Source organism: Chanos chanos, chromosome 10 (assembly GCF_902362185.1).
Source record: "Chanos chanos chromosome 10, fChaCha1.1, whole genome shotgun sequence".
In the NCBI taxonomy this organism is placed as follows: domain Eukaryota; kingdom Metazoa; phylum Chordata; class Actinopteri; order Gonorynchiformes; family Chanidae; genus Chanos; species Chanos chanos.
Genome location: NC_044504.1, coordinates 32,958,089 through 32,982,340, shown reverse-complemented (window position 1 = coordinate 32,982,340; position 24,252 = coordinate 32,958,089). Strand labels below are relative to the sequence as shown.

The window sequence follows — 24,252 nt, the reverse complement described above, 5'->3', positions numbered from 1 at the left end:
ACACACACACACACACACACACACACGCACACACTAACACACATAGACACACACTAACACACACACACACACACACTCACGTGCTCTATCCATATCTAGATGTCTTTCTAACTTCCTCAGGTTTATGAGACATCAGTCTGAGTCACTAACATCTCTTTATGGTCCCATAGCCATTGCTGCCTCTAATGCCCGTATCCCCTATAAAAGCCACACGCAGAGCCTTAGCAGCGCCCTTAGAGCACCCACACAGTCACTCTCCATTCTCTACCTCCGCTTAAAGAGTCTACTGACACAGACGTCCGACCCTGAAGCCCAACAGGAAGGGCACTTGGACGCCGTCAGCTGGGGAAAAGGGATTACAGAGACAAAACGAAGTCTGTCATTGGGCTGACGCGCTTAGAACGCCGTCTGAAATCTCATTCAGGTAAAAACGCGTGCTGGATACGGACCAATTACAACTTCGATGCGGTCGTCATTGAACGGTTTCACCTTTACTGACCTTAACTAAAAAAATACTGACTCAATTAACCTCCACTGACTGAATCATCTGTTTTACTCTCTCTGCACTGGAACAGCCATTCACACAGTGCATGTCTAACAGGGCAAAGACTGTGATAAGTTCACTGAATCTATGAGTTGACAGGAGGTGTGAGTGGCTCACCTATTAGTCATCAGTCGTGACTCACATGACCGACAAATGAAACTGAATCGAGTTGTACGTCTAGCTGCCTCCTATAGTTACCACACCAGCAATATGAACTGCAATGTTGTTTGGATGGAAGCAGAGTGGTGAAATAGTTTCAGTAAGGTGAGGCAGATAATCAAATTAATATTCATATTCATTTATATGTATCATTCAAAATTAATCTGATCCTAGAACAGCCACTGGTTTAACAGACATCTTAATGTAAGCTGAAATAACTGATTCTTTAAGAACCTAACCATATGTACTAATGTAGGCCACTCTGCATAAGAGTGCCTGCTAAATTAATGAATGTTAGTGTAAATGGCAGTAATGCTATTCCAGTAATAAAATACTGGGTCGCAGTGGAATATATTTTTTGCAGATATAGACACAGATGGATGTGAAGTAGACTGCATCTTCATGTCCCAGGACATGTCTTTGTTGCCTCCGTGCGGAGGAAGATTTGGCTGGCATTTGGCTTACTCCCCGGTTGATTCATGGTAGGCAACGACTTCCGCTCCCTCTCTCATTCTCCTTTTTTTTTTAATTTTATTATTTTTTTTTAATTTCTTCTTCTCATTGTCAGGGTAGCGGTCTTGCTCACAAGAGAGCGAAATGGCTCATTCCACCCTTTCTCCATTCTGTCTCAGACAACCTGATCCACTCCACCCCCCATGAGACACAGAGCCAATAAAGAGACAGAATTAAAATGCCACCAACTCCACTTGCCCTGCCGTGCGTTTGATGAGGAAGCGCTCCGTCGCCTCTGATTCCCATCACAATGCCGGTCCGGAGTGCCATGAGATTGAGTTACAGCTCTGAGATTGGTGAGAGAGAGAGAGAGAGAGAATACTCCTGTAAGACTGTGTCAAACAGCCAGTCTTCCAACACGAAGAGGGGGGAAAAAAAAGACTTTGGAACAGATTGGGAAAAGTAATGGACCACAGCCTCAATACGCGTTATTGAGGATACGCCAGTAGTCCGAAAAATGCTATCTTCTTTGGGGTCCTTCACTGAGTCCTTCAGGTAGATGTTGGAAACGCTTTCAAAGTGCCAAAGCCTCCGGGTCCACGACACTTTTTTTGACTTGTTCTAATAGTCCAAACTGTGGCAGACACGAGAAAGGGCTTTAACGCTGGTCCGTAAATCTGCTTTTTTCAAGTGCTGGGTACAGATCAGACATCAGATGGGAGAAACCGGCGCCACCTTTACTCTGATAATCCCTGAGCCAGAGACGGAGACTGGAGTAGCAGTTCCTACCTTTGTGTTATTGCCTGAAGTGAACCCCTCAGATAGCGTGTGCACGGTTCGGCCCTGGTCTCCCAGAGTGCCTAGTAATGAGCTTAATTTAAGATAGCGATCAGCATACACGATCTCAAAGAGTGTGTGCGCAGAGAGGGAGCGTGTATTACACAACCCCTCTGTATCTATGGCTTTGCGAGGAGTTGTCGGGCTGGGTAGAAGCAGGGTATTAGTGAGAATGGTAGGCACTGCACTTTGTTCATGAGAGGCCGAATGTGTGCTTCAAGGATTTTCACCAGTAAAGTGCAGCATGAAGGAAAACTATCGTTTTATGAGCCTGGAGTGGAACTGAGGGAGATGCGGCTTGTACTGCTGATGGATATGTATTTGCAATTACAGCCACATTTCATGTATGTGGACAACAGAAACTGCACAATAAAATGGAGAGGACCTAAAAGAGATTCTAGAATGCTGCAGAGACGAAAGACAAAACAAACAAACAAACACTTCTGATTTACTACTCATCCACTCCTGTGACCTCGGCAAAACTCACCTGTGGGCTGAACTTTGACTGACGTCTTGTCCGACTGCTTGCGGGTCATGGCGATCCAGGAGCGGTCGGGATCCTGGATCCACTCCGAGGCTTCGCAGTAGAGCAGACCCTGGTCAGCTGGCTGCAGCTTGTAGATGGTGAGACGGTAAGACGTGGCGCTGGTCTTGTCCAGCCTCAAGTCGCCCGAGGACAGCCGCTGACGGTACGGACCCCCGGGCCTTAAAACAAAGTCCCGCGACAGGGTTACCAGGTCCCGCGGGGAAGCGTCAGGGTCGTCAGGTGACCGCAGGTACCAGCCCACTGCCAGGTGTGTGTGCTGGGCAGTCTGTCTGGTGACCTCACACGTCAGTTGCAGCGTGTCACCCTCAATCTTGGAGAGAGTCTGTGCAGGTGCGGTCACACTCAGCGTGTCCGGGATCACTGCATGAGGAGGAGGAAGAGGAGAGGTATGTAAGTAAGGAGAAGAGGACAAGAACATGGGCGCTCTCTCTCTCTCTCTCTCTCACACACACACACACACACACACACACACACACACACACACTTAAGGGAACATTAACATTTAAACAGGATTGTCTCCAGCAGTGGTACTCAACACCGACCTTGTTACTATGAAAATACATGGCCTCAGGAGAGACACATTCCCCAATCTCTCTCTCTCTCTCTCTCTCTCTCTCTCCCTCCCTCTCTCTCTCTCTCTTTTTCACAACACACTGTCAAATCCTCTCTCAAATCTTAAGAGGAGTAATTAGATGATGCTTACAGACTCATACATGCAGTTATTAAACAAACACGGTTATCTTGGTGAAAATCCCGACACGTTTAGCTAAAGCTCATCTCCCAAGCACACGCCAGGTTTTGACCACATGAACGGTTTCTCCATCCCTCTCTCATACACCTTCACTATCTGTTAAGATGGGCCCCTGTGTGCATACATGTCTATATCCAAAACACACACAAACACACACACACACACACACACACACACACACACACACAATTCTTGTCTCATAGATGCAAACACAGCAGCTTCCCTTCAAACACACATATACACAAACACAAAATGTTCCTCAGTCACTAACAAATAAACACATACAATTTTGAATGTGTATACACACTCTCTCTCTCTCTCTCTCTCTCTCTCTCTCTCACACACACACACACACAGGTACACACACACACACACAGGTACACACGCACACATGCTCCATGCACAAACCTTCACCGTCAGAGAAATGAGATGGAACGGGCCATTCGGCACCCACACACCACTCAGAGCCCAGCCAAGATAACACATCCAAGTCGAGTAGCTTGGAGCGCTCACATCACAGAGCTATCTATTAGCGTCAAGACAAGACCCAGTCATGCTCTCTTCTCCTCATGACTGCCACATGCCTCAACATGCTGCTAGCATTGATTACCGCTAGCCATTAGCGCTAACCCATGCAGCATCGTCCTTATCATCTGTTAGCAAACTGACCTAGTACCATCAACATCGGTCACTGTATGACATAGAGAACAGACAGTCCTTTACAAGCAAACAATAAATAAATAAAACAAAAAAACAAACAAACAAAAAAAACAATTCCACAAATTCCGCACAAGCATAATCTCGTCAACAATTCCAAGTGCGAAATCTTAGTGTCTTTTTTCTTTTTTTTTCAATTGTTTTTTAGAATGTGGAAAACTGGTTTGCACATTCTAAATATACAAACTATATAACCTAAAAGAAGTCAAGACAACCCTTCTGTGCACTTCAAACCTGACTATTCACAGAGCACAATAAAGGAGTACAGAAGAAGTATTAATTATAGCACTGACAAGTACGTGAATATAAATAACAACCCGGTGAGATGTTCACATGGAGACAACTCTGGTGAAATGCACTGACACCACGAGCTTACACCTCCTGAAGAGTGTGAGGAAACACTGCTGGGATAAAAACAGTCCTTCAACTGAATCTAAAAAAAAAAAAAAAGGCTTTATTTCACACTCACACTGGATGAGACAGAATTCTACATCATCTCCTCACTATAGCCCCAAGACTGCAATCTCCAAAACTTATTAGGCAGGATGAGGTTAAAAATGTCCCCTAGGCACACGCTTGAGTAGACACTCACACACACACACACTGACCATATGCTTCTCTGTCATACTACTGTCAGCCAGACTAGCTGCCACACTTTCTCACTCTGTCACTGACTCTGTCTGCTCGAGTTTTACATCATTAAAGAAGGATGGACTCGCAGTTCCGTAACTGTCAGGAACCTGTCTCTGCCCACAAGAAACAGTGGTCTCTATGACAACGCCTACCCCATGTTTAAGCCCCTGGGGTCAAAGATATCTCTTACTCAGTTTACTAAACTTATCCTTCCTACTGCAAAGAAACCAAGCGACAGAAAAAAAAGAGAGACAAGTGGAGAGGACTAGGAGCCAGACTGAAAGACAGCACTTGCTTGAAGAGTTTTCGAGCATACTCCCTTGCTTTGAGGTAAATATCGTGGATCTGAGCCTTGTTTTACTGAGGAGGCTAATACAACGTTAGCTACTGCATACACTCTTCCAAAGGTTACGCATGCAGCAGTTAGGCCAGGGCCACGACCAAAACAAAGGCCTATGTCATTCGTTCTGCATGAACATGGTTCATATACCGTTCCAGGGCGGCAAAGCTGCGCAGGATGGACCCTTAAAAAAACAACCAGCCATACATCCACTGTGATCAGCCGCTCGAGCACGAGCGTGGATGGGGTTTCTTTAGGTTGCCGTGGCACCGATTATCACTGCGCCCTACAGAGCATCAACAGAGGGATAAAATACAGCGATGCAGTGCAAACAAAATGAGCGGGGGGTTGGGGGGGGGGCAGATGAGAGAGGAAAACGAGGGAGATGTGCGTAGAACACAAAACGGCAGAGAAACGAAATCGGGAAAGAGAGAGAGACAGGGAGAGAGGGAGAGACGCGTGAGAGGAGGAGGTGGGAGAAAAAGAGGGCCCTAACGTTAATGAAAGAAGAAGAAAATGGGATAATGGAAAGGAAGATGGGGGGAAAAAATGAGCACAGTTTGAAGGGAAGAAAAACTGTTTAACAGCAGGTGATTAGCAATCAGCTTCGACGACTCACAGATGTTTGACTCAGTGTGTGTGTGTGTGTGTGTGTGTGTGTGTGCGTGCGTGCGTGTGTGTGGACAAAAAGAGAAGAAACGTTAAAGTGACAGAGGGTTAATGAGTCAGAATCAGAGAATCTCGACTTCTGCCAACGGATCTCTGCTGCGTTTTTTTTTTTGTTTGTTTTTTTTAATACCCCTCGCTCCCCTACCCCACAGCAAAAGGAAAAGGATGGATTAGACAAACAGAAAAGAAAGACAGACAAATAAACAATCAGATAAAAAAAAGAAAGGGAGAAGAGAAAATAGAAAGTGAGTGACTGGTGTCACATTTAGCATTCCAGTGATGGTGGTTCCTGGCTGCTGGGTATGAGAGATGTCTAACTCAACTAAGCTTCTTTCAGCTCACTGAAGGCAGAGTGAAAGCAGAAACTCTCTAAAGCCAGTGTATACAGAACCACAAGACTGCAAGAGTCCTCCCTTTGGAGTAAGAGCGTGTGTGTGTTTGTGTGTGTTTGTGGGGGCGAGGAGGATGGTCGTCATCAATCTAGCACAGCGGAGCCAAGAGATTCCACCCCCACATACCCAAATCACAACTACATATTGAACATCACAGATAGGGTATAATAAACTGGATATAAGCTAAGATCAAAATCTATAACCAGCCTCTATCCTAGAAAATCTACATATTACCCTTAATCAAAAGCAGTTTGCGGATAGCCTCGTACTTATATTGGACATTGTATTCTACTGAGCAGCTCGTTACCATAACAACTTGCCAATAAGGTGCCATAGAAAGAGCTTTCTGTTTCCATGCCAACACTAAATCCCCCAATTTTATAGGGCATGTAGAAAAACATCAAATAAACTTCATGCCATCGTCTCAAACTCTCCCTTAAGATGTTAGTCAGTCAATCTCTTTCAGTGAAAACCAGGCCTACAGCACAGAGTCCTCAGCAGTGAGAAGCAATAAAGTTTCCAGTTCAAAACCCAGCTGAGGGACAGACTGACAAAATATAAGTCTAATATTTCCCATTCACCTCTGACTCTTATTGCTCACCACAACACTCACCAACAGAGACTTTCTTTTCTCTCTGTCTCTGTCTCTCACCAACACACACACACACACCCCTACTCTTATCCTCTGCCTACCATATCCTGTGGGGTGACAGGGTGCAGTGTAAACAGATGTGATCTCCAGCACCTCTGAGCCCTTTTCTCTACATTCTCCAATTGCTCAGTGACCCCAATCTGGGCTGGATTAAGCCAGAGGCAGACTGTCTCCGCGATGCCTCAGGTTAAATCTGGCCGATACGGATCAGCCTGTGGCCAGGAGGAGGAAGGCGCTAACGCATGTCAGTAAAACAGTGATTCAGAGCTGCATTCATCTGCTGGGTATTCATTCACTGCAGCAGAGCACAAAAATGCTCCATGAAAAATAATATCACGGCAGCTCTCACAACAAGCTCGGTTTCATTATGAGAGTTCAATTCTCTCAGTTTCTGACATCTTACAGCACAAAAAAAAAAAAAAAAAAATGGAATAAAGACCATTCCATGCCCTCCCCGTAACCCTTTCTGTGTGTCTTAACAAGGCCTGTGCTCAGTTCTTAGTTACTCGGACTATGCTTCACTTTCTCACAAGGCATTAAACCAACACAGTAACCTCCGCATGAAGCCTTCACAAACTATTTCGCAGTCAACAGGATGTGGGCAAGCATTGAATTTATTGGCTTGCATAGCTGCATGCCGGTTTGGTTTTTAAAACTGAACCGGGCATTTCTGGTTAGGAAGCACAAGGGATGTGAGCAATTTTGTGAGGGCAGTACTCACTGACCACACCATCATGCAAGAGAAACCTCAGTGGCCCTGACTGTAAACTGCAATTCAATTTGTTGTGCGGATGAGTGAGAACAATGGTTAAGGAGCAAGTGGGGCCCCCCACTCGCCCCCCCAGTTCTAACAAGACCCCCCCCCCCCCACCAAACTCCAGCAAATGAGCTGAAGGCATCAGAGGAGCAGAACGTTAACCCTGCTCATCTCCATTACAATATCAAACACCGGCACCGCCTAGAGAGGCCTGCCAGTTAATATAATCCCTCCGTTAATGCAAATGCAAACGCGTCGAGGATTAATTAAACAATTAGAGAAGAGGAAGGAGCACTGAACAAGACAATCACCCCCTCCAAGAAACACACACTCTCTCACACACACACACACCCCTGCATGCGCTCAGACACACACACAAACACACACACACACACTTGCGCGTGCACACACCTCTCCCTGAATGCACACGCATTGCTTGCAGTGCCCCTTTCAAACGCTCCTGACAAGTTTTACATGAAAGTACATGAAAGAGACATTGTGCTCAAACATATAATCTAAAAGTGACAAAGCAAAAGAAGAGAGAAGAAAGAAAGAAAGAAACAAAGAGTGAAAGTAAGAAAAAAAGGTGTCTGTTCACTGTTCAGTGCTTTTACTCTAGCCATTATACGCCTTGTCCATCCATCTCTGTCCTGCCCTCTAGATCCATTTTTCCACCTGTCACACCCTCTCTGTTGCCTGCCCATCAATGTTCACTCTTTTCCCCCCTCCACTTGTGTGAATCTACCAAAATTAACCCTTCCTCTGTGTTCCTCTCTTTCTCTCTTTCCTTCCCTCTCTTTCTTTAAAAGGTAGCAGTCTTCTCCTGAGGCCAGCCTTTTATGTGGTATCGCACGCAGTTTCTGAGAGCGATGTAATTGGTAGGGGCGAGAAAAGGAGGGGACGAAGAGAGAGAGAGAGAGAGAGAGAGAGAGAGAGAGAGAGACTGAGACGGAGACGGACTGGAATATGGGAGGTTTAAAGAGGTCGTCATCCCCAAGATCGTTCTGGAATTCCTACTTTAAACCCAGTTTTCAGCAAGTGAGTTGTCATTTACCGAAATGTCAAAAGCACAGAGAAAAAGACGAGGGTAGAAAAAAAAAAGAAAAGAGAGAGAACAAGAACGAGCTCAATTTCCACGCGCGCGTGCACACACACACACACGTGCACACACACACACACACGCACACGCACACACACACACACACACGCACGCACACACACACGCACCTACACACACATATTTAGAACCCAGGTCTGAAACAGCCATCATTGCAGCACTGCACTAAACTTTTGCATTTACTCACTGCAGATACATGTTCCATTTCAAACCTGTTTTACCTGACCCAGCCTCTGACCCCCCCCCTCTCATTTTCCATCTCCGACAGGTTTGGGAGAAGAGAGCTCTCACCGTGATCAGACGCCGGGGCCCCTTTGTGCCCAATGCACATTATGATTAAAATGCTCTCCACGTTCAACACACAGTCTCTCAGATCAGACAGGAAAGGAAAAAAAAAAATGACAAGGACAGAAAAACCCATTATACTAGCTAAGCCATAGACAAGCTCTCTGTGACACACACACACACACACACACACACAGACACAGACACTCACACACACACACACGGTTTAGGGGAGATAGGACATGGGGAGGCTGACGTCAGGAGCGCCTCTATCCCTCTTTCTGGTTACACCATCCTTGTTACTGGATTAAATGTCACAGGGAGAGTTGATTAAAGGACACACTGACCAACCAAACAGACAACCCTGCAGAAAAGAACTGTAGGCTGAGTAAGAAAAGAAAAAAAAAAAAAAAGAAAAAGAAAAGCAGTCTCTCTCTCTCTCTGGGCTAGTAACCAATTAGGCCATAGCTGTAGGACACATCACCGAGAACAGAGCAATGGGAAAGAGTAGGAGAGCTGATCAAACCAGAAGCAAGAGATTACAGAGAACAAACAAGCTAACCACAGAAAACACACACACACACACACACACACACGAGCACACACACGAGCACACACACCCTTTTAAGAGAAGAGCAGCGTGGTCAAAGGAGAGCGAAATTAGAGAGAACTTTGAAACCGTGTCAATTAGTGCTGTCTTTACAACGAGGCCTGAAAAAAAATCCTGATGGCTTTTGCTTTTTTTTTTTTTTTTTTTCCCTGTCCCGATTTGTGATGAGGCTGAAAGCCTGAGCCACTAAAAAGCAACAAACCACTTGAGTCATTAGTAATCCATTCAGTGATCTGTGCTTCTTGATTTCAGAATGGGGAACTTCCCAGAAGCATGTTCCAAGTCTGAACCACACGAAGCCGCGGATGAACTGCTTCTGAGCCATCATTAAAATCGACACAACCCAAGAGGAGACAGCAGCAGACCTTCCTGAGATCCTATCTGGCTTCTGAAAGCACTCGTTTTTAGAAACTTCTGTTAGATGGTTTAGAAAAAAAAAAGTACATAAACAAAAATTGAACTGAGCAAAACACTCCTTCATTTGTCCTTGGAGAAGAGAGGCATTATTCCTTGTCTTTTATCCGAATGTTGAGGGGATGTTTCGCGTTGCTTCGCCGACAAGCGCAAAACCCCTGTGCCTGTAATGAAGGAGATGTAGCCTCTGGCGTTGAGACTGCCCAGAAAATCAGGCAAGCGTCTTCAGAGTTCAAACAACAAACGCACCCAGAGGCATATAGCCACACAAGCTGATAGGGATGCAGTCATCTGGGGGTTCAAACCCATACCCACCCCAGAAGACTGGCAGAATATTTAATGAAGGCCTACTTTCACCCTCTCTTCAAAGAGGTGGGAAACGCATTCCAGCAGCATATCGATTTCATATCGTCTGCAAACTCCAAGCTAGTGTGAAGCACTCCGACTACATCCTGCCTCTGATGTGTGTGGGGCGAGGTAGGTAACGGGGCGATCGTAATTTCACCTTTAGGCATTGCAGGGATAATACCACTGCCACTGGAAAACAGCTAAATCTAGAATACCGCACAGACTTCTCTTCAATATGTGCGTATTTACCCTCCCCCCTCGATGGTTTGGAATGACCTCTGCAGTGTGAGGTATTTCAGGGAATGCCGATGAGTGATGACTCCCTCAGGCTGTCTGGCAGTGATGACGGGTCATTTCACTTAACACGGGTAGAGGAAGAGCCAGATCAGAAGGCTACGTGTTATGGCGGGCGGTGCTGGCTGACGGAGCTTTTTTGGCTCGTTTAGCTTGTGTAGCTGAACCCCGGTCTTGCGGCGGAGACCGTGCTCTCGGTGTTGGAGCCCGTGACCCACCCTGCGGGCCTGTTGACCTTCGGATGAACTACGCCACTCTCGGAAGCTATTTTAACACCCGTACCGAAAAGAAAAAAAAAATTCTCTTCAGCGCGCGGAGCTGCATTTTTGTGATGGCAAGACCATCGCTTTACTTCGTTTATGTTTGGTTTTTAAAAGGTTTCCCGCTATTTCTATTTCCGATTTGGAGCGCCACAATTATCCACAACCTCCCTCACACTGCAGAGTCAAGTCAACCGGGATGAAAGAGGCAAGCACGTGCTTCCTGAGTTTATGTATGAAACTCCTTATTTTTGCAGGATACAAGCAGGACTGGGTGATCACACACACACGATGATAAAAAATATTATTTGATAGCAGAACTATGTTTTTCAAAGTTATTGGTGTATCGTGACATGATTTTGAAAGAGTGCTCAATTTCTTCGAGACATTTCTGGCATACTGATAAATATCCGATACACATCGTGGTACAAAAAAAAAAAAAAAAAAATCTGTCAATACGGTATTTTAAGGATGTAATGCACATCCAACATCCTGAACTTGAAGTTGCCTTGTGTTGTCAAGCAGTCTAATGTTTCTGAAGGGGAACGCTAACTGCCTGTTAACAACTGAGTGTTTATGACAGCTGCAGAGTGAGATGAGGACACTGACGCTCAGCAAGCGCTGTGCCCACAAACACATACATACACACACACACACACACACACACACACACACACACACATACATACACACACACGCACACACACACACGCACGCACACATACCCACACACACATACATATACACACACACACACACACACACATTCTCAAACGTGTGATGATGATGGACACTTTCACTTGGCAATTTAACAAGAGAAATGATGCAAAAACAAAATAGTGCTTCTTGGACCTCAGACAACAAAAAGGAGGGAGAGGGGAGGAAAGGGATGGGGGGGGGGGTGAAAAACACAGGAAGGAGGAAACAGTGAAACAGATAGAGGCTCTCCGACAGCGCTGAGAGTGGACAGTGGAAGCAGATGAGACTGCGAGAGGCCTGGGGGGGGTGGCCTCCGCTCTGACGCCACATTGCGTGAATATAAGCCCTTTATGTTGGGCTTGTCGAGTGCGCGACGAGTCCACCGCTAACTTTGATCTTCATCCTCGCTACAGAAAGCTGACAACATAAGCCATCAACTCCCTCTGCTGCAGGTGTGTACTCTCATGCACATCAGGCACGGGGGAAAGGGAGGGAGAGAGAGAGAGCGAGAGAGAGAGAGGGGCAGATGATGAGCTGGGATAATGCTGCTGTAAAAAAGGGACACCCCGCAGTACTCCAGTCTAATATAAGTGTGCAGTTCCAGGTCTGTGGCAATAGTTGATTTATATCTCTTGTTTGTAAGTGTAATTCCGAGGGGGCCTCTTCTCTTCTCCCAATCTAATTAGAGACTATCACAGGCACAACCATTGTACAGGCTGGATAGATAATTAGCTCCACTAATTGCACTATGAAATATTGAATGCAGTGAAATGAGAGGGGAGACAAGTTCTCCGGCAGATCCCCCCTGCTCTCTCTCTCGCTTTCTCTCTCTCTCGCTTTCTCTCTCTCTCTCTCTCTCCCTTCCTCTCTCTCTCTCTCTCTCTCTCTCTCTCTCTCCCTTTCTCTCTCTCTCTCTCTCTCTCTCGCTTTCTCTCTCTCTCACTCTCGCTCTCTCTCTCCCTTTCTCTCTCTCTCTCTCTCTCTCTCTCCCTTTCTCTCTCTCTCACTCTCGCTCTCTCTCGCTCTCTCTCTCTCCCTTTCTCTCTCTCTCTCTCTCTCCCTTTCTCTCTCTCTCGCTCTCTCTCTCTCCCTTTCTCTCTCGCTCTCTTTCTCCCTTTCTCTCTCTCTCTCTCAGATAAAGGTCAAACAATACGAACTCAATAAAGGTGCTGTAATTGGGTTTAGGTGTTTGAATGAGGAAACACAGTGTAAATAGTGTGATTCCACTTGCCTGCAAGGGTCTAATTCTATTGGTGTGTGTCAGGGACAGATGTTGTACTCTCCCTACAAAACATACACAATCATCATCATCTAATTCAGCTAGTCCAGCGGAGCTGTAAGGAGACGCTCACTGGTGCCAAACAATATAGAATCATAAACATATAATCATTGAGAATTCTGCCTCCTTTGTGCACACGCAGCAAACACACTGGTAAAGGTATGTTCAAATGCACAAACGCTGTACGTGAGCGTGCACTCACACAAACACACAAACACACATGCATGCGCACACACACACACACACACACACACACACACACACACACACACACACACCCTCCAAAGCATCCTCTTTGATGATCACAGGATAAGAGACCAAGGTAATTTCATATTCACTTTGTGCTGCTCTGGTTGTATTAGTTTAACAAAAGAGTGTGGAGTAAAACCGCTGTGATGAAAACGGCGTGAGGGATTATTCCAATCATAACGTCTCATTTTACGAAACACAAAAATAACATGCCCAGAGGAAGAGCTAGGGAGCTACTTTTAACAAAGTTAAAGGAATTAGACAGTGTTAGTTCTAGAGTTAGTTTCTCTCTCTCTCTCTCTCTCTCTCTCTCTCGGTGAGTCTAACAGGATATTGCTAAATTCTACGCAGACCTAGTTCTCTTCACAATCATAATTAAAACTGAAATTGGAAGAAAAAAAGACTTCCATCTGTTCAAGCAGGAGAACACAGCAGACACACACATACACACACGTACACACCATTGCGTTGCACTGGAATAGATACGCATAGCCTAAGGGAGCCTAGTGTGTCAGAGGAAACGAGGGGGAGACAGAGAGAGATACACACACACACACACACACCGAAGGAAGGGGAAGAGATAAGGATGAAGAATAAGAGAAAAGCCATAGAAGAAGAGAATAGGAGGATGCCAGAGACAGTGAAAGAGAGAAAGGTTTCTAGACAGAGGGCTTTTGTCTGTTTGCTACCCATGAGATGGTGAGCATGTGGTGCTTGGGAGAGAAAAAAAAAAAAAAAACTCAAGGAGTTATATAAAGCCCATAACACAAAGACTCCAAAGCCATGCTGAGGATGCTCAGAGGTATCAGCTGTTTCCTGTGTTACAAGCCCAACTTTACCTCCAACTTTTCTTTCTTTCTTTTTTTTTTGGTTTTTTTTTTTTTTGGACAGTGAACAGGAGTGACAGTAAGCGTGAGTGAGTGAGTGAGTGAGTGAGTGAGTGAGTGAGAGAAAGAGATTGAGAGAGAGACAAACAATGCTTCTAAACAAAGCGCTCTAAACAAGTTTTGGCAAAAAGAACACTGCTTCTCCAAGGCCATCTTTGTTATCCGTGATGTCATTTGTCGCTTCTGCGGCTCGTGGCTGACGAGACGTCTCAGCCATTCACAGATACCAGTGCCCTGAAGGCTCAAAAAACTTCATCCGTACTGCAGTGCAGAGAGAGAGAGAGAGAGAGAGAGAGAGGAGGTGAAGTATCAGAGAAAAGAGGACAGATATAAGAACTCTCTCTTCTCACCTGCACCTTATCTGCAGTACAGGGCTGTCTTTGTACAGAGGGGTGCAGATCTCAGATTCCCAATGAGAGACATCTACACAGCAGGGGACCTATCCATAATACAGCACCAAGCAGCTGTGTGGGTGTGTGTGTGTGGTGTGTTTGGATGGTTTGAGCAGAAAGGGCTTGACAGGCTGGAATAGAACAGTCGTATTTTCTAGAATGATCTAATTACTAGCTGAAATGAAAAAAAATCAGTGAAGATCTGACGCAGGGGCAGATATGAATTTTCTCAGATGAAACTGAACAACGGTAAAGCATTTTTATATATATATATATAAAAATGAAATATTTCATGTTGATTTTTATAATACATTAATTTGTCCATGTCTTAACTGCATTAGAGAGCTGCTGAACAGGATCAATAACTTGGTTAAGGCGAAGCTAATATCTATAATTCATACAGGACTTCATAATGAGCTATTAGCGATACCTCTGTGGAGACGGTCCCGTTTGCCGGCCAGGCTGTCGATAAAACAGTACGGGGTGAGAACACAAAGCTGCACTATATTTAAAGCCTTATTTCCACTCTTGTTTAACATTAACACATATGACTGGAGAAAGGAAGGTGGGAGAAGAGAGAAAAAGAGCTGAAGGCTGATAGAGGGAGGGGGAGAGAGAGAGAGAGAGAGAGAGAGAGAGAAAGATGAAGAGAAAGATGAAGGTGAGGTCTCAGGTCTCTGCGACCGTGCGTGCGAGCGCACACGTGTGTGTGTAGGTGTGTGTCTGTTACCATGCTGTGAGCAACTCTTTAATCACACACTGGAGTTCACACTTCATTAGATCTAGCAGAATACGAAAGGTCATTCTGGCGTCCGTAGTCTGTGGAGTCTGTGGAGATTCTCACTATTAGGACGCACAGCTCCCACTCAAAGCTCCAAAAACACACAGGTTTGAAATTACATCACGTTCAGTCGGTTCAGATCACAACAGCATGGGGTCCGCAGACAGAATATGTGTGAGAGAAGGAGAAAGAAAATGGCACCAACATTTTTTGGAGACAGCAATCTCTGTTTAATGAAAACACATAGTATATAGCACAGTGATGGCTAAACAAAAGAAAAGACACACACACAGACACACATACACTCACGCATGCGCGCACACGCATGCACACACACGCACATACAAACAGGTCCAGATACCACACCACACCGGATATCATCACGAAGTATGTACGCACACACACACACACACTCACGCAAACACAATTTGTACTCTGCAGACAGCAACGTACTTTGCAGTACAAGCCTCTATCAGCCAACGACAGACCTTTGAGTTTTCATCTTGCGTTCTCATTTCCTACATTCCCTTTAAAGACAATCTATCTCATTACAGAGTTAAAGTTCCCTTCATTAGGTTTCAGAGAAACACACAACGTGTGCACACAGTGTGAGGACAACATCCGAGTTACCTCTTCACAAGGCTCTACAACTAAGACCGCCTAGACCCCCCCCCCCCCCACCCCCCACACCTATCCCTTTTTGTTTTTCAGCAGAGGTGTTTTTCAGCTTTTGCCTCAACATTCATGAGAGCATGCAGACACTGCTCTTAAGGTCAAATCTTATTTCATGTGTTTTTTTTTCTGAAAGAAATCGCTGCTTCCATCTATCTTCACCCAAAGTAAAAGAGTAGAGAAGATACTTTTCTTGGCACTGAGGTGGGACTGCTGGCCCGCTCAAGGTTAGATTTGAAGCACATGTTTAAGGGGGAGGTACGAAGACCGAGAAAGCAGAGCCTCCGAATAATTCAACCTAGTCGGCGGAATGGAGGAGCAGATGAAAAGAGCTTTTGGTTGAATGGAGGTCATTTCACTCTCACCTGCTAATGGAATGGACATTGAAGAGACAACGCTTTGCGAAGGGGAGTGTGTGTGTGTGTGTGTGTATATGTCTGTGTGTGTGTGTGTGCGCCTGTCTGAAGTACTGGAGGTTTTTTTAAAACCAACATCCATCAGTTTCAGTTCAGGTGTGGGTATCTCAGACATCCATCTTCTCTCCAGCTCATCTATTCTTCTTTCTCCCTCGCTCTCCGAATGTAATGATGTCTAATACAACCTGCGTGATCTTTTCCTTCCCTCTTTGTCTCTCACACACTCACTCACACTTTTTCTTGTCAGTCTAAAAAAAAAAAAAAAAATCCCTCTACTCGACAAAATCTCTGCCATTATGTGTGACACGGTTCATCACCTTCATCTGTTTATCGCTCCCTCCTCCTCCTCTTTAGCACTCCCTCTCTCAATCATTCCAAATGTGAGGAGACAGAATGAAGGTGACTCCATGTACTCACACCTTAACCAGCAGCATACATCCGTGACTACGTTTTTTGCCATGGAAAATCAGGTCTCTTCTGACCGGTAAGTACAAGCCTCTGGCATTTACACCGCCGCCGAACGAGTCTGTGTGTTGTCGTGACTGGAGTCATGGCTTGCGCTGTGGGACTCCGAGCCTAACGAACGGTGGTTTTTTTTGTTTTTTTTTTGCCAAACAGTCGTGAAACAGCAGGAGTCCGTCTCTGAGACTAACAGACCTGGCATCTCTCGGCAGCTCACAGCTATGCTGGCACTGACGGAGTAACCCAAACGTGGTGTTCATCACTGACTGAGACCGCTCAGGCCTCGTCCATCAATCACGCCCCGGCACCTCCAGAGGCGGCGGCGTCGCCCCCACGCGCGCATGCCGAAAGGCTTTTTCACTTACCAAAAGAATGAGCGATACAATGGCTCTGATCATTTTGTCATTGCTCCAATTATTTCCGTGAATTAAGCTAAATCAGTTGGTGAGCCATCTATAAAATCACAAAGGATGGCGACGTAAATGATCCCACGCTGATCGATAAGGATTTCATGTTTTATGTAAAGTCATCACGCAGTTTAATACGAAAAACACTGAGAGTACTTTCTGTTTGAGGTCGTTAATCTTCAATGACAGAGAGGACACATTTGTTTCCTTCATTCTGAGAGTGTTATTGTGTGTGTGGTGTCTGTGAGTGAGTGAGTGACTGACTGAGTGTGTGAGTGAGAGACAGACAGAGAAAGAGAGAGAGAGAGAGAGAGAGAGAGAGAGAGTGACACACAACCTATCAGAGGGTATTAATGGATGCAAAGCAGTAAGCAGGAGGATTTAATAAGATTCTGACGGAGCATGACTGCAGATGAGAGCCAAAAAAAGAGATCTTATTAAAGTATCCTCTAGGCAAACCACAAGAAACAGACATGCGCGCACACACACACACACACACACGCATGCACGCACGCACCCATATATACTGAGATACACTAATGAAGCACAGGGTGCATGCACACACACACACACACACACACACCCACCCCCACCCCAACATACACTAATGAAGTACAGGGATGCTGAAGACAGACACACACACACACACACAAACACACACACACACAAACACAAAATCCCCTGAGGCCTGAGCCACCAATCCCATGTCATACACCTGGGTTTTTATAAACAATGCAAAACTGAGCCACAAGCAAACAAGACAAACCAAAAAACATATATAGAAAAAACAGAGAGAGAGAGAGAGAGAGAGAGAGAGAGAGAGAGAGAGAGAGAGAGAGAGAGAGAGAGAGAGTGTGCTTGAGGTGAATGGAATGCGACAGCGGGAAGGAAGAGGAGAGAGTGATGGGCACTCTGGGATTAATGGAGAGATATAGGGAACATTTCTGCAGAGTCACTGTTTTTTGAATCTCATTACCCTACATCTTCACATCCGAACAGATAAAACCACAGTAGATAAATCTCCGTCCGTCTCTCTCTCTCTCTCTCTCTCACACAAAACACACACAAAGACAAATACAGACACTTTGTCTATCTTTCATCGCCCCCTTCACCCCCTTTAAGTGGTACAGACAGGATGCACTAAAGCCTATATTCTCTGCTGACTCAGACATATTTCCCCCTGTTGGTTTACTAAAGGTCCACCAAAATAATGATGTTCACTCTATTACTTGTATTAATGCCAACCTCTCTAAAACTAAGCAAATCGCATATCCGTACACATAAACTCAACTGCATTTCCATGTTGCCTGACCCAAGTGGCACAGCCCTGCTGAGTGTGTGTGTGTGTGTGTGTGTGTGTGTATACATACAGTATATCTACTGTATGTGCACAACCCTCAGGGATATTGCTGCTCATTATAGCTGAGTGCAGATGGAGCCACCAGGCTGAGATGAGACAGTATGTCCCCAGGGGCTGGGCAGCCTGGCAGGGCTGGAGCCGGTAAAGCCATAGCTCAGCCTTGTGCACCACAGCCCAGTCCAGTCCAGTCCACAGCAAAATGTGAGTGTTTAGCACACGAAGAGGTTTACAGCCATCTGCCTGCAGTCGCAGTACATCTGCATTCTGCCACCAGCACAGCCCTAACACAACTCTGGAACGCCCTGTAATACCACACACACACACAGACACACACATGCACATGCGCGCACACACGCGCACGCACACACGGTGCTTGCAGGTTCCCTTTCTCTATCTCACACACATACATTCACACGCATGCATGTCCACCCACACACTCACGCATAATGACACACAACCCCCCCCCTCCCCCACGCATACACGCATGCATACACAAACACACACACACCCCTGCATTTCATCACCAGAAGAGCTTGGTGTGCACCAGTAACACATGCATATTTGTTATCTTGGCATGTAATAACCTGGGGCAGATATATATCAGTCTAAAACATTGATATTTATTATTCTCTTTCTCTATTTCCCTCTCTCTCTCTCTCTCTCTGATAAATGTGTTTGAGGAAATAAAACATGCCCAGTCATACAGCGGGTTTCCCAGCGTAAGTATGCCGAAGTTGAGAGACAAGCAGCAACATGTTGGCAGTCATTTAAAACAACCTTGCTTGACAGCTGTTATTTTCCTCAAAACAGTTCATTTCGTAACAGACGTCTGCGCAATATTACACAAGAACAGCTCTTTTCAACCAAAAATATGTATACATCCCGAAAACATACATGTGTCAGGCACTCTGCCTTGGTTTTCCTATGTTTTGAAAATAGGCAAAAGCGTTCATAGCTAAGTCCTGAAATACTACACCCCAGACCGGTGTACGTTACGTCTAGAGACTAGAGGTTTGTGCGTAAAATCACAAACAAATCTCTGCACAGATGAGAAGAACTACAGTGTCACTAAAAGATGTTTGATAAGAGAAATGTCAAGAGAAAAATACTGTAATTTCCACCTTCAATTAGTCTTTGAGCCAACAACGAGTGAGAAAACATTAGTGTCATCCAACAGGTGACTCAAAAACACTCCTCGACACAAAAGACTTCCTTGTTATTCATAGGTCTATGCGTCATGCTATAATTACGCAAAAATGGAGAGCTTTTCAGCTGAGACAGGCATTGAGAATACACATTGGAAAAAAAAAAAAAAAGTTTTCCCAGACTGTAAGGAAATAGGACAATGTGAAGGGGAAAAAAACCCCACTTCAATGTCAGTTGTCGTTGTTATATTGAGTGTGTGTGGAGGGCAGGGTCAATGGGAACCGGATAAAAGTGTGAGGGTGCGGTGGGGGGTGGTGTCTCTAACGGTACCAGGCGGTAGAAGGTCCACGGTCAGAGCGCTGGACTTAGAGGATGAAGAAGCGTGATGTGGCTGGAGGCCAGAGAAGGCCTGCCAAGCGCGAGCTGAGAGCATCTTCGCGGGGGTCGGACTTTTCTCGAGGTCGCGAGGTTAGGTGACCTCTCCCGGGGGGGTTGGGGGTGAGGGGCCCCTGAGAGCTAAGTGATCAGCGGAGTCCTACGTGAGAGGTTTTCAGTCACCCCTGCTTTAGCTTGCTAATGGCATGCTAATTCTATTCCCCTCGCTCTGCACCTCACCTCTGACACTAATACTGCTGGGAGTACGTGTCCATGGCAACTCTCCTCATCCTGCTGTTTTTTTTTTGTTTTTTTTTATCTCCCCCTCGTCTGACTCGCAGATATATTCATATCTACTCTTTGAGTGAATTTGAACAGCTCTGCGCACACTAGACAATGCACAACACCTGACTTATTTGGCGGGTGTGTGTGTGTGTGTGTGTGGGGGGGGGGGCACTGGGATACACAAAGAATAATCTCAGTTTAATTAATCTGTCTTCTAGTTCGTTGAGAATGGTAAAAAAAAAAACAGGTATAATAAATCATGACCTGCTTGAAACTCCTTTATGAAGCAGGGTACATTTCATTCTGATGAGGGGGAAAAAAAGAGAGACGTAATTACGCAATCTTGGTAATGCTAAAACTTGCATTTCTCCAATGCCCCCCCCCCCCCCCCAACCCTGTGATACAATGACACAGGCAATGTCACAACAACTGCAGCATCATTCACAGACTGAGGATTCTGTTTGCAGTAGGTTTCCTAAACAATGGCACAGGAACTGACAAATCCACACACATGCGGCCACGCCCGCACACACCCCGCCCTGTCCTGGACCCCTGTGGGAACAGCTGTTCTTCTCTGGCATGACAAAAGATGGATGGATAGAGCTAGAGAAATGGAGAGAGAGAGAGAGAGAGAGAGAGAGAGAGAGAGAGAGAAAGAGGGTGGGGGGAATAAAAGAGTTGGTTCACAGAGGAGTCTCTAATTATCCACAAAGCCACAGGGGTTCCCTGTCTGTCACAGCCAGAGAGACACACACTGCCATGACAATGAAGCTCCACAGTCACTCCTGCCTTTATGAATGCCGGGCAGACAAAGCCCAGTCACAGCTAAACCTGTGAGGGCTAAAGCACACCAAACAGAGACATCATCACCCCACAATTCCCTGAGGTGTCTGAGAGACCGACCAAGAAAGAGGCTGTTGATTTGAGTAAGCCTTTTCGGCAGAGACGATTCTCCTTTCCGTGCCTAGTCGACTCCCGGTTCTAAGCGCTGACCTGTGGAGTAGAAACGTGTGAAATGGAGCCAGACCGCCGTTAGAACCACCGTGAGTTCAGCAGAAAACAAAGACGACTCAGCACGGGGAGAGGACAGAGTTATAGCTGTGGAGTGTTTGGTAAAGGAGAATAAAACTGTCAGTCTTTTATAGCATTTCCATTTGTCAGCTTTATACTGTCTGTTTTCTGCTGAACGAAAAAAAAAAAAAAAGTGCACAACTCTATTTATAGCAATGTGTTATTATCTTTAGAAACAAAAGATAAAAAAAGAATGAGCAGAATTGGTGTGGATGTAACAGAGGGCTACGTGGGGACAGGCACGTGAAAACTAAGAGCAATAGTAGGGTAAGTTAATGTGGGTGGTGAAAAATGGCTGGATTTCAAACACATTTAATGACAGAAAAAAAACCATCATGATCAAGAAAGCTTTGATGGTAAAAAAAAAAAAAAAAAGAAGAAGCATTGATTGCTTAGAGAAAGATGGAACATAAAATATTGTTTAGAGAAACCGAGATTTACAACTTCATAAAGAACGGTTTAACATTGATACTTCAAAGCAACAAAGAGACCTTTTTTTTTCCCCCCTTCACAGAGGGAAAGGATTTAGAATGACAATGTTAATTCATCTGCCTCTCATAAAAGAGAGAGAAATAAACGTACAGACGAGAGAGACTGAGAGAGTGAAAGCGACCGTGAAAGAGAGAGAGAGAGCGAGAGCGCGAGAGAGAGAGAGAGAGAGAGAGAGAGAGCGAGAGAGAGAGCGAGCGCGAGAGAGAACAAGAGCGAGAGAGGTTTAAAGTAGAGAGGCGTGAGATTTGAGAAGGTTTAACATGAGGGCCAGTGGGTGTAGCGTACGAACGAAAGATCTGGTTGGATCCTGTTGAAAATGTGTCAAGGCTAAGCTACATGCTGAAGGGGAAAAAAAAAAAAAAAAAGAGAGAGAGAAATGTTTGGAGTGCCAGACACCCCTACGCCTATGATTTGACACCATTTGAAAACATACTACGGCCCGTCCCTTCTCAGCCAGGAAAGAGAAACGGAGCGGACGAGGATCACTGGACCACACAACAGTACCGGTAACAACACAGTTACCGATTCAAACCCAGACCGAGCGACCACGTCTGTGTGTGGATGATGGTCTTACAAAGTGTACAAACATTACTCATTGTTTCCCAGACATAGAAAGCCTCATTTCTTTACTTTACCGGGGTTTCGTTTAGTCTGGTTGCATGTCTGGACAGTGCTGAGTTTTAGAGCAGAGATTAAAGCTGCAGTGACAGGTTTTTTTTTTTTTTTTTATCATTGGGATAATCAGTCAGTCATTAAAGGCCAAGTGTTATGGAATGTTGGGGGTATGAGAGCCTCTGTAATCGGATTACGGAGATGAGCCCATTAGCAATGCCTCCAATCCCCAAATCAAAGTAAAAGATAAGGCAAAGTTTAACGACGCACACAAGGAAAAAAAAAAAAAAAAAAGTGGGAAAAACGCAATAGGCGCTATCAAATCTACTGATTTGTCAAATATTAATTTTTGTCACTTGTTTCCTTTAACAATGTCTAATCTGAGAGTGTGCAGCATCTAACGTGCTATGAAGGAACAGTCTGGGGCTAAACATCTCTAATATAATTACTGAGATTATGCAAGTGTGATATTTAACCACTCTCATTACTGTCACTTGAATTTCAATGCTTTTCAAACAGCTTTAGTGGCCTGATTCAGACAGGAGACAGGCCCAACAGAGCACACAAAGATGAGACCAATAAAGAAAATGGAGCCGAAAACAGGGACGCTAACAGTCAGACGATGACGAGAAAGAAACAAAGAAAGAGAGATAGACTGGGGTGTGTGTGTGTGTGAGAGAGAGAGAGAGAGCTGATAAGGATAGGATGTGATGATAGTGCCACGCTGAGAAACTGACAGAGTCACACAGGGTGAAGAAGGTAAAACAAAATGAACTACAGAAGAGAGAGGGAGAAAGAGAGAGAGAGAGAGAGAGACTTTTTCTGTTTGCCCTCCGCGCCCCACATGCTATATTCCCCTCTCTCTCTTTCTTGGAGCCTGATGTTTCTCTCCATCCTCTAACTGAACTGTCCTGGAGAGCCTTATCAACAAGCACTGTGGTGAGGCCCTCATTGCACTGCCTGTCACCGGAGTGCTTGGATCAGCAGAACGGCGCCCGGGCGCGGAGACACGCTGAAAAAGCGATTACCACCAGCCTCTCCACAAAAAAGCCTGCCTCCTCTCCGCCATCCACCCCCCCCCACCACCGCTAACCCCTCCCTCCCTCCTTCCCTCCCTCCCTCCCTATCCTTCCACCCTGCAGCACAAACGCAATCAGCTCCACAGCCCTACAGCTAATGAAACGCTGCCACGAGCGCCACTGTAACCCGCTGTCTGCTCCCGCATTAGCATCAGAAGAAAAGCAGCTGGCTCTTTGATGCACTTTTCCTGTAATTTGTTTGGATTTGGTGTGTTTAACTAGGGAGAGCTATGCTTTTTTTTTTTCCCCCTACTGACTACAAATTACACACCTGAAAAACAGCGGCAAGACCAATCTGTTTAGTGAGACAAAAGGGGCCGTGGTCCTCAGGCGACGCAGAGTGCGTTTGGAGAGTGAGAAGAGAGCGGCTGATTACGGCGCAAAGGTCTCGGAAATGCGTTGGCATAAATAAAAGTCTTGGGGTTAAACTTAGAGTTACAGGAGAGATAATCACACATCCGGTGCCTCAGGCCGAGTATAACATATAGGCTAAACAACATGCAAACCTTAGCTCTCCAGGGTGCATAGAAGAAGATAAATCTAGCATTACAAAAACCTGACTCCGTGACTGTGAAGTGCTCAAGTGAATATTCCAGCGCTACACAGTTACCTTAAAGCTGTGGGACGGGTTAGGAGAGACAGACGACCACATCCTCAGAGATGATTTTTTTTTTTTTTAATTCTGTGATCTCCTAAAAGTAAATGGTGGTGTAAATCTCACACTGTCTCCTTAAACACAAAGGCCCCACAGTGCCATGAATGTAGAACAAGCACAAAAACAGAGCATCACAACCCCACCCCCCCCCTTC

General features: G+C 45.5%; 1 protein-coding gene across 1 annotated transcript in view; it reads right to left on the bottom strand.

Annotated features, from left to right (window-relative positions):
• igsf3 (immunoglobulin superfamily, member 3) overlaps positions 1-24,252 on the bottom strand; it is a 110,035-nt gene that overhangs the window by 30,274 nt on the left and 55,509 nt on the right. Inside the window, exon 3 of the mRNA XM_030787587.1 lies at positions 2,481-2,900. Within this exon, the coding sequence (XP_030643447.1) occupies positions 2,481-2,900 (420 nt within the window). The remainder of the gene's footprint in view (positions 1-2,480; positions 2,901-24,252) is intronic.